General features: G+C 41.8%; 1 protein-coding gene across 2 annotated transcripts; it reads right to left on the bottom strand.

The window, feature by feature from the left end:
* Positions 1-936: 936 nt before the first annotated feature.
* Positions 937-11,111, bottom strand: LOC137417872 (uncharacterized). 2 transcript variants are annotated; one of them, XM_068103809.2, is made up of 5 exons: positions 10,920-11,111; positions 9,752-9,871; positions 9,148-9,377; positions 4,874-5,011; positions 937-4,715 (listed from the first exon to the last, which is right to left on the bottom strand). In XM_068103809.2, exons 1-5 carry the CDS (start codon positions 11,002-11,004, stop codon positions 4,296-4,298), a joined length of 993 nt encoding a protein of 330 aa, XP_067959910.1. In that variant the 5' UTR covers positions 11,005-11,111; the 3' UTR covers positions 937-4,295. The 2 variants fall into 2 exon arrangements, with proteins under 2 accessions (XP_067959910.1, XP_067959911.1); XM_068103810.2 differs by lacking the exon at positions 4,874-5,011.
* Positions 11,112-11,426: the final 315 nt, after the last annotated feature.

The raw sequence follows: 11,426 nt of genomic DNA, 5'->3' as shown, positions 1-11,426 counted from the left end.
AACAGACGCCACCTCCAGCGCGACGATACCTCCCCGCATATCTGGACCGGACCGTGTGGATTCTGCCCCTGAGCCAAGGTGCACCTTGAGCCATCGACTGCCTGCCCTCCCCTGCCATCAATCCCTGTGTGAGTCAGTCTTGTCCCGTTTATCTGTGGTCTGTCGGGGCTAAGATAAGACCGTATTTAAGTGCCCACCTTTCTATGCTGTACCTCTTGTCCGTGTAATCTAAACGTTCTGCAAACCAATATTATAACCTCCTCCGGAGGTCTTGAGAACTGTACCCCTGGTGTCGTGTCATTTAACCCAGCCGTTGTGTCCTTTCCTTCATTGATCTAGCGTAGCGCGATTCGGCCAACGTTCGAGTGTAATCGGGTAAACTGTGCAGACGCGGTCATACCAAACCGCTCGGTAAACTAACATCCAAAACCGCGTCTGTAACAATATGTTCGGCCTGAACGGCATAGGAATCAAAATGGCGGAGTGTGGAGTCAGCCGTTGTATGCCGTAATGACATGATCACATCACCCTGTCATGTGACCAGATCCTCAGCTCTGATTGGTATACGTTTGAGGGGACATACATACATACGGACGGACAAACATAAAAAGAAGGCATAATGGAGTTCATGCTGGTTTGCACATATACTGTAATCTCTGTGTCATGGCTAGTCTGCATTGTTACCCCACATACGCGAAGCAAAATTCAGGGTTAAGAAATTGGTTCATGTCTGACGGCCGTCTGTCCGCAAACAGCAGTTTATGATCAAGGAACAACTTAATTTAAATTTAATGTTATATTTTGAAAACGAAGAGGAAACTTCCTTGTCATTCCAAACAGGAAACTTACTGTTTTTAAGGATGCCATAAAGGACACAAACAACAGGTACAGATGACTAATGTAACGTGTTAGATATGAGGTGTAATCGACACTGCGTCAAAACACGAAATTCATTTATTTGCACGTATATTTGAAGTATACACTGCATGAGGTAACATTTTCTCTGAACTCTTTTGTTAAATGTTGTACTCGCTCATTGTTGACGCATATGCATTCCTCTCTTTTTTCAAAACACAAACCAACCTCAAGAAAAATGGCTGACAAAATAACAATCCTTGAAAGCAAGGGCATCAACAAATGGGCAATTAAATGAGAAGACCACAAATATAATTTCATTTTTGGCAGTCATGGTCTGAAGTTGCAAGAGAAAGAATCAAAAAGTAATTTTGATCAAACCATTTTATAGAATAAAAATTTTCTTTCCATTGCAAATACCAGCAAGCGAAATGTAATAGTAAGCCAACTTCACCCTCCCCTCCCCTCCCACGCCCCCCCCCCCCCCTTCACCCGCTCTCCCCACCCCGTTTCAAAAGATGTATTTTAAAAGGGATGTGAGGAGCAGGTACTCTGTATTATCTCCATTTTCAAGTTGTGTTGAATATATAGCATAATAAAAGTGTTTCCAGCAAAGTATATCCAGAGAATTTTGGAAAAAATGAAATGTTCAAAAAGTTATACGATCAAGATACTGTTACTCAGAATTGACCAATACACTAAAAAAAAGCAAAAGTATGACATGGCATAAATACATATATAGATACATTAAATAATGTTTGGTTAAAAAATACAAAAATACATACATATCACTTTTTGAATGCCACTCGTAAGTAAGGAATTTGTTTGGATGAGATTTTAATATTGCTTTGATAAACTGAACAAGTCGAGTACTCAACTGTAGATTTGCAATGTCCCTAGTGGCCAAATTAAAAAAAAATCATAACATATAAATCAAAGGATTCTCACAAACCGATACTTACAAAATTTGCACAACTCAAAAGACTTGTAATCAACTGACGTGACCAACCTGGTCTCCAAGTGATTCAATTATTCAAGCACTCGTCGTAACAGTCATCTGACAGGGTATAAACTCGGAATAATTTAAGACCCATAATAGGCCCCACTGTCAGTCTCAATTTGATAACAGCAACAATAGCACAGATTAATGCCATGACATCGCTCACACACCAAGCCTGCCCCATAGAAGCAAAAATGTAATCAGAATAACCCAGAGGCTTTCATAGCCAATGGAAGCGGGTGAAAAACATGCAGAAACTACCAAAATAGGAATTAAGGAAAAGCTATAAACATGCAAAAACGAAGGAAAGGGGAATTAAGAAAAAGCTACAAACATGCAAAAACTAGGGAAATAGAGAATTTAGATAAAGCTATAAAATGCAAAGACTAGGGGAAATGGCAATGAAAAAAAAACAACAACTATAAACATGCAAAAACTAAGGAAAAGGGGAATTAAGAAAACCTGTAAACATGCAAAAACTAGGAAAAGGGGAATTAAGAAAAAGTTATAGCCATGCAAAAAATAGGGAACATGGGAATTAAGAAAAAGCTATAAACATGCAAAAACTAGGAAAAAGGGGAATTACGAAAACCTATAAACATGCAAAAACTAGGAAAAAGGGGAATTACGAAAACCTATAAACATGCAAAAACTAGGGAAAAGGGGAATTAAGAAAACCTATAAACATGCAAAAACTAGGGAAAAGGGGAATTAAGAAAACCTATAAACATGCAAAAACTAGGGAAAAGGGGAATTAAGAAAACCTATAAACATGCAAAAACTAGGAAAAAGGGGAATTAAGAAAACCCATAAACATGCAAAAACTAGGGAAAAGGGGAATTAAGAAAACCTATAAACATGCAAAAACTAGGGAAAAGGGGAATTAAGAAAACCTATAAACGTGCAAAAACTAGGGAAAAGGGGAATTAAGAAAACCTATAAACATGCAAAAACTAGGAAAAAGGGGAATTAAGAAAACCTATAAACATGCAAAAACTAGGGAAAAGGGGAATTAAGAAAACTTATAAACATGCAAAAACTAGGGAAAAGGGGAATTAGGGAAAAGTTATAACCATGCAAAAACTAGGAAACATGGGAATTAAGAAAAAGCCATAACCATGCAAAAACTAGGGAACATGGGAATTAAGAAAAAGCCATAACCATGCAAAAACTAGGGAACATGGGAATTAAGAAAAAGCTATAAATATGCAAAAACTAGGAAAAAGGGGAATTAAGAAAACCTATAAACGTGCAAAAACCAGGAAAAAGGGGAATTAAGAAAACCCATTAACATGCAAAAAGTAGGGAAAATGGGAAGTAAAAAGGCCATAAGCATGGATAAATTACCGAAATATGAAATAATAAAAACCTATAAACTTGAAAAACGATGAAAATCAGGACTCAAAAAAAAGGCTGTAAGAACAGAAACTACTGAAAAATTGGGGAATTAATAAAAAGGCCATAAACACGCAACTACCAAAAAGGAGGGGGGTGGGGGGTGGGGAGAAGGCCATAAAAATGCTAAAACTAGCAAAATGAAACGAAGAAAAAGCTATAAACATGGAAAAACTAGGGAAATGGGGGAGTCAAATGGCCCTAAACATGGATAAAAATAAATAATAATAAAAACGCCTTTAGAGGCCATTTTTCCCCGCAGCGCGGGGGTTGGCCTTTTTCGGGCACCGTGGTTGTTGTTGTTTTTGGTCCCCTTTTTGAAGCAATGTTTTACGGCCGGATGCCCTTCCTGCCGCCAACCCTGTTTGTCGCCTTTTACGACAAACAGGGAATTACCAGTGAACTGGTGCTCAATTAGCCGACCTCGGAAGGATGACAGGCTGAGTCAACCCCCCTGGCGTTAATTCAGCGATCGACTGGGATTCGAACCCAGGATCCTAAGCTGGCACCCTAGCCGCTAAGCCAACACCAGGCCCTAAACATGGATAAACTACCAAAATGTGGTATAAAAAAAATCTATAAACATGCATAAACTACTGAAAGCAGGAATCAAAAAGGCCATAAACAGCATAAACTACTGAAAAAGGGCAGGTGTAAAAGGCCGTAAACATAAAAAGTACAGAAATCAGCAGTAACATAAGGTGCTTGCACAGCTCAAGGATGACAACTACACAAATTGATCAATAAACATCAATAAAAACATCAATAAAAGCCTGCAGATGCAGTGGCCTAAAATGATGTGTGACTCAAGAAATAACTTTTTTCTACCCTTGGCACTTATTTGACCTTTTTATAAGGCACCCCGCACGATGATGAAGATTCAATGGTGTTGAACTTCAATTCCAAGTTTATAAGATTAAACAATCAAATTGGAGACAATCAAAGGTTTAAAGTCCACATGCTCTCTCCTAGTGTACAAGGTACCAGCAAAGTGTGAACGAAATTAAAAGAATCCTGGATAGATCCCAAGCACTCTCATAAGGTTTTACCAGGAACAGCTACTGCCAATTTCACTCTGCAAGGTCTTTTCCTGCTGGTTGCTCTGGTTGCGGAAAGCATACTGCACAAACAATCGCTGAATGTCCAATTTGGCCATCTCCCGGCTGTATGGCGTCATGCGGCGCAAGCTGCATGCAACATGTAAGCCAAACAGTGTCTCAGCATCATTTTCCGACTTGATATTTGGCTGGGCTACCTCTACCATTTGCTGCGCTAAGTTGACACGATGGTCATCCCCATTGGGCAAATTGTTTTGGCTTGTTTTCAATTTGTTACCCAAGGAAGGCAGGACATGGAATCCCTTATTCAGGCGACCAGATGTAATTGGTGCAAGCCGGCCATCGGGCCCGATCTCTCGTATTATATCTTCCATGGGTATTACATCATGCCTCGAATCGTCCAACAGCTGTGCAAAAAAAAAAGAAAAAGGACCAACTCAGATCATATAGTAAGCTCAGATTCAGTACATTTACAGAATTTGCAATAAAATTAACTCATAATCAAACAATGTTATTGCAATAAAGAGAAGATCTGCATTTTGACTGAATTCCAGCATGTCTGTACTTTTTCTTCTTTAATGGCCACAATTATTCCCACATTCTTGTGGGGTTGGCCGGGGGAAGCATGGCTCAAGTCTTTGATGAACCGGCTGCCTCGTCTTCTCTTCGCAAAGGACACCGTAGGATCTTTAACGTTCAGCAACTAATGATGACAAAAGGGACGCCCAGTTCAACATCCATCCGAGAGACGGCACACACATTCATGAATCACCCTGCCTGTGAAACACCGGGACGACAGTTTAAAGCTGGGTCAGGATTCAAAGCCGGGCTAGATGGTTTACAAGCGAGTTTGCGTACCTCTAGGCCCGTGGTTCTTAACCTGGGTTCGACAGAACACCAGGGGTTCAGTGAGCCAGTCTCAGGGGTTCGGCGGAGGTCCTCCGAAATGCATTGCAATTTGCTTTTTTGTTGATTTTTTTTTTGTATCAATTTTGAATCTATGTGTAATTACGCTTATTATTAATATTATTATTATTTTGCTATGTATGTTACTAACGAATGGAAATGTTATTTGTAATTGTATTCCCATCCCATTCATGGTTTCTCTGGTCTGTGTTTAAGATAAGTTGTTTCACACTGACTGTAGTAAGTTGAATCAATGAGCAACTTGCTAATTATTTTGTTGATGGTGCTTACTTGCTTACTTACTTACTGGATTTTGGACTTTGCAGGTGTTCGGAAATTCCAGTGTTATATTAGCTTTGATTAGCTTGCCGTGTGCCGTACGTTACTTTGGAGTTACTGATTAATTGAAAAGTAAGTTGGAAATGTTTGTGGATATGCAGGGTGGGTTCAGTTATATTAAAGTCAAAAGTGGATGGTGATTATAAAATATGATTGAATTACTCAGAAAATTAGGTGGAGGTGATATAACTCCTTTTGTCGCAATTCAAAACTAACAATTCGCAGTTTTCTATGTAATACTGGGATTTGAGGTGACAGAGTTGAGTAGATAATAAATCCCGTCATCGTAACTATAAGTTATGTTTTCTTCGTTAAAATTTCTCAGTTTTCAGAGGGGTACTGATTGTATTTAAGCATGTTCCTTTTTTAATTTTTGTCATATAATTATTTGCCCAAACTCAATTAAGATCAGTTTGTTACTTTTTTTCTTCTTTTTTTTGCAGTATGTTGAGCAAAAAAAGGAAGTGGTCGGAGGATTACGTACAGTACGGGTTCACGTGTTTGACGGAACGGGACGGAAGTCAGCGTCCTCAATGCATGCTTTGCAATGTCAAGTTGAGCATCTCCAGCCTAGCACCAGCAAAACTACAGGAACACTTAAAAAAACTGCACAGCGAGGGGCAGTACAAAGACGTAACACTGGATGAATTCAAATTGAAGAGAGTCCAATTCGACGCAAGTGCTACCTTGCCCACTCTCGGCTTTGTTCCAATTGAGAAACCGTTCCTCACCGCGTCGTATGAAGTAGCGTACCTGATCGCAAAGCAGGGCAAACCGCACACCGTTGGCGAGACACTCATCAAACCGGCCGCGTTGAAGATGGCCAACATCATGCAGGGAAAAGCTGCTGAAAACAAGTTGTCTCTCGTTCCACTCGCAAATGACACCATCAGATGCAGAATCGACGACATGAGCGACGACATCCTCGCCCAGGTAGTTGCAGATTTAGTCACAAGCCCGACGAAATTCAGCCTTCAACTCGACGAGACCACCGACGTTTCGAATTTGAGCCAGCTCATCTTATTTGTGCGTTATGTCAAAGGAGACGAGATCAAGGAAGACTTTCTGTTCTGCAAGCCTCTCACAACAACGACGAAGGCAGCTGACGTGAAGAAGCTTGTGGACGACTTCTTCAGAAGCAACGGCCTCTCGTGGAACATGGTGTCTGCAGTTTGCTCGGACGGAGCTCCAGCCATGCTGGGATGCAACTCCGATTTTGGAGCGCTGGTGAAGGCCGATGCACCACACATCATCGTCACGCACTGCGTCCTGTACAGACACGCGCTGGCATCAAAAACCCTGCCTCCAAAACTGGCCAATGTTCTGAAAATCGTTGTTGAAACTGTGAATTACGTACGAAGCCATGCTCTGAATCATCGCATCTTCAAAGAGCTGTGCAATGAAATCGTTTCTGAATTCGAAGTCCTTCTCTACCACTCTAACGTTCGATGGTTATCACAAGGGAAGGTAGTGAGCCGTGTTTTTGCCTTGCGTGTAGAATTAGCCCTGTTTTTGCGAGAACACCAGCATTGCCATGCAATGCACTTCCAAGAGTCAGAGTTCATCCTCGCCTTGGCGTACTTGGCTGACATCTTCGACGCACTCAATCATCTCAATTGCCAGATGCAGGGCGGTGGAGTGAATGCCATTGAATCTGAAGAAAAGCTGAGCGCTTTCCGAAAGAAGTTACCGTTGTGGAGGCGGCGAACAGAGAATGACAACTTCGCAAACTTTTCGCTACTGGACGAGTGCGTGAGCGGGATCGAAGACGAGCCTGAAGTTGGAGGCACTGCTGTACCGGGGGAGCTGAAGCAAGCGATTGCCACGCACTTGGATGAGCTGGGAAAGTCATTCGACGGCTACTTCCCCGACCAAGAGCAATACCCAGCATGGGTGCGGCAGCCGTTTACTTTCGACGTTGCAACGGCAGATGTCAATGACCAATACCTCGACGACCTCATCGAACTTCAGCAGAGCCAGACTCAACAACAACTCTTCGGCACAACAACGCTCTCAACGTTTTGGTGCCGTCACATGGATGGGTATCCTCACATCACTAAAATTGCCCTTGAGATCCCCGTGCCGTTCGTTACAACGTATCTCTGCGAGCATGCGTTTTCGAAAATGGTGGACATTAAAACAAAGAAAAGGTGCAGGCTTGCATGCGAAAATGATGTGAGGGTGGCCCTTGCCAAAACAAAGGGGGGTTGACTCAGCCTGTCATACTTCCGAGGTCGGCAAATTGAGTACCAGTTCACTGGTAATTCCCTGTGTGTCGCAAAAGTCGACTAACAGGGTTGGTGGCAGGAAGGGCATCCGGCCGTAAAACATTGCTTCAAAAAGGGGACCATGGCGCCCGAAAAAGGCCAACCCCTGCTTTGCAGGGAAAAATGGCCTCTAAAGGTGGTTCTTCTTTCTTCTTCATTGCCAAAACAAAACCACACATTTCCCAGATCGCCTCCCGAAAAGAAGACCAGAAAACGCATTAAGATGCAATTCTTCTAATTTTTTTGGTCAAATTTGAGGGGTTCCGCGAGTGTTCGGTGGGTTTTGTTAGGGTTTGGCGCCTTTAAAAAGGTGAGGAACCACTGCAGTCCAGGCCATCCTGCCATCGCCCAGCTTGACCACACATTTCTTACAAACACTTCGGTCCATTTTAACTACAACAACATCACCAAACAAAGCATGATTTAGTGAAATGTGAAGCGCAACATTCTCGTTATAGACTTACTAGCAGAAGTACCTGGCATTGCCGGGCGGGGGAAGGGAGGAGGAGGGGGAAGGGGAGGGGAACGGGGGGGGGGGGAGCGAGCCCCTTGGCAAAGCGAGTGATTTTTTTTTTCATAGCATCATAGCGTCATAGCGTTCATAGCGTTTCATAGCGTCATAGCGATTTTTTTTTTTCATAGCGTCATAGCGTTCATAGCGTTTCATAGCGTCGTAGCGATTTTTTTTTTCATAGCGTCATAGCGTTCATAGCGTCATATCGTTCATAGCGTTTCATAGCGATTTTTTTTTTCATAGCGTCATAGCGTCATATCATTCATAGCGTCATCACGTGATCCCTCTGAGCGAGCTCTAAGCGAGCTCTGAGCGTCATAGCGATTTTTTTTTTCATAGCGTCATAGCGTCCATAGCGTCATATCGTTCATAGCGTCATATCGTTCATAGTGTCATAGCGTCATCACGTGATCGCTCTGAGCGAATCAGCGCCCACCTGCTCCGATTCCGTTGATTCCGTGCGCTGAAATGCGCTGAGGTAAATATGAATAAAAAATATGGATCGTCAAATATTTTGAGTTCGGCCATGTTCGTCCCAGGCTCAATGGCCATATCTATGCCAAATATCAAGCACGTAAGCCTCTCCGTTTAGGAGTCTATCGGTAACATTACATACACACACACACACACACACACACACACACACACACACACACACACACACACACACACACACACACACACACACACACACACACACACACACACACACACACACACACACAACTGTGTTTTATATATATAGATTGGAGTAAGTGAGAAAAAAATCCAGATTAATCTACAACAAACAAAAAATAGCTCAATATTCTTTACCGAATGAGTTTGCTCTTGTGGGGAATCCAAGCAGTCATGGTTTTCTTGGTTCGTGCTCATATTATCACTTCTACGGGCCTTTATAGATTCCCGCAGGAAGAAGAGTCGGGCAAAGTGGTACCAATGAGAATCACAACGCTCCCAACCCAGCAACCGCACTCGCTCCATGCGTTTCAGCTCTCGTCCATAAGTCGTGCGCAAGTTCTTCCATTTACTCCTTATATCATTCTCTGCATGCAGGTTTGCAACAACAAAAATTCTGGTCAATTTTGAAGTTAATTTTGGTGCCACTGACATTTGTTTGTTAAATGTGATAACGTTGCACGACCATTACAATCAGTTATCGTTATAGCCAACTTCTCAACACGGATGCATTGTGTGTACGACCCTCTGTTTCATGGAGGAGCTTGTACATAGATTACACGAAGGATATAAAGAGTGACACGGTGAGAAAATAAAAGCATGGTTACGAATCCAGAATTTTGTGAATATAAAACAATGTCAGGGTGCAAAAAAAAGAAAAAACAACAAATGTTCCATTTTGCAAATTATTTTGCAATTTAATTTGATATACATCTGACCACTTGCACGACGAGATACGTACCCATGAAGGGGTTACCATTGCGGTCTCGGCCCAGCGTCTGGCACAGCTCTTGCAACCGCATGTTACGCAACTCCTTACAAAAGTATTCGCCATGTGACGAGTCCCAAAGGAAACGATACGCTGCACACCGACAAAACGCGTCACTCAAACATACACCAGTCACCATGACAACAACTATACACTACTACCCTTCTCCTTGGTTCCTCTACCCTGCTGTGGGTGTGTTCCTCCACTTTCACTTCTGTTCTGGCTGCTCTGTTCCATACCGTGTTATACCTATTCCATGAGCCTCGATGTGATACAGTGTAGCAATGTCTCTTACCTTAGAAACAATGGTAATATTACGTCATTTCTCAATCAAACCCAAAATTTAGTCAATATACAATATATATGATCATTATATTAAAATGGATTTTGCAATCGATTTTTAAAATTTCATACAAATAAGCATCACGTGACTCGCACTTTCACTCAAAGACCCAACCCACCTGGAGGGTCAGTGTCAGGTGAGCAGGTAAACACGAGTCACATGGAAGGCTCGAATTTTATAAGGGGTTATGGAAACTTTGTGGACATCACCTAATTAATATGCAAATTTATGCTACAAATACGTAGGCCATAGGTGAGGGTGAGACTACCGGAAGTAAGCTGTAACACGTGCCCTTTTGTGGTTTGTTTTCAACGTATCCAATCACGTGACTGTTGTCGCTAAGGGTGCACTAACCGGAAATTACGTAGTTCCGCGGACACCTATAGGCTATATGTCATTGAAAACCGTTGCGCACCATGAACGTTTTATCCGTCAATCAACGAAAAAAATACATTTTCAAATAATTCAAATTGGCGAGAGCGAGCCCGGCCGAATGACCACGAAAAGGGCGGGAAAAGGAACCTGACAATTCACCTCAACATCACAACAATCCCTGACCAGAACGATATTAAACATTCGGTTTTACGTTTGGCGATTAAAATCCATCAAATTGGTTCAATATATTCCTTTCATTTTAAATTACCTTTTGTTTAAGCCCATAGAATCAATCAAGGCCTTCTTTTTTTATTACCAAACGACTTAGTCTTAGAAATTGAATAACATTAACAGTTCAATCAGTCATGGAGTCCCTAATATATGAATAAACAAGTCAATCGCTGATTCCTTCTCTCCTCTCACCCTGAAAGAAGTTTATAAGCAGAATCTCTCTGTCGACATCCCAGATCGGCTTCGAAAACAACGTATCTCGTTGTCTCGATGCCATTTCTAAACAGGTGATCAGTTTATCGACGAGACGCCTCCATTGCGACGTCCATCGCCAATCACGTGCGAAACCAATACCAATCACGTCCGCGGTCCGCGACCCAGCACTGTCCTGCAGATCTACAACTACAAGGATCTATGAGGCACTCCAAGCCCGTAGTGTCAAAATATTACTTTATCTTCTTATCATTTGAAGTTTTCCTTAATGTATATGCAAATAGTGCTTACAATGTGGGGAAAATGTTTCATATACTTGTCTTTTTTAAACTGTATGCACATGTCCAATATATGGCAGCCATGATGAAGTAGTTCGTCGCATTGTTAACAGAATTGGCAATTTATTAAATTAACGTCTATTTTACTTTCCTTACTAATTTAAACGTATCAATTCCAATTAGTGATAGATTACAGTAGAAGGTGTGT

This window comes from Myxine glutinosa, chromosome 12 (assembly GCF_964187855.1).
Source record: "Myxine glutinosa chromosome 12, kmMyxGlut1.1, whole genome shotgun sequence".
NCBI lineage: Eukaryota > Metazoa > Chordata > Myxini > Myxiniformes > Myxinidae > Myxine > Myxine glutinosa.
The sequence above is the reverse complement of the archived record's forward strand: the minus strand, read 5'-3'. Positions and strand labels throughout refer to the sequence as shown.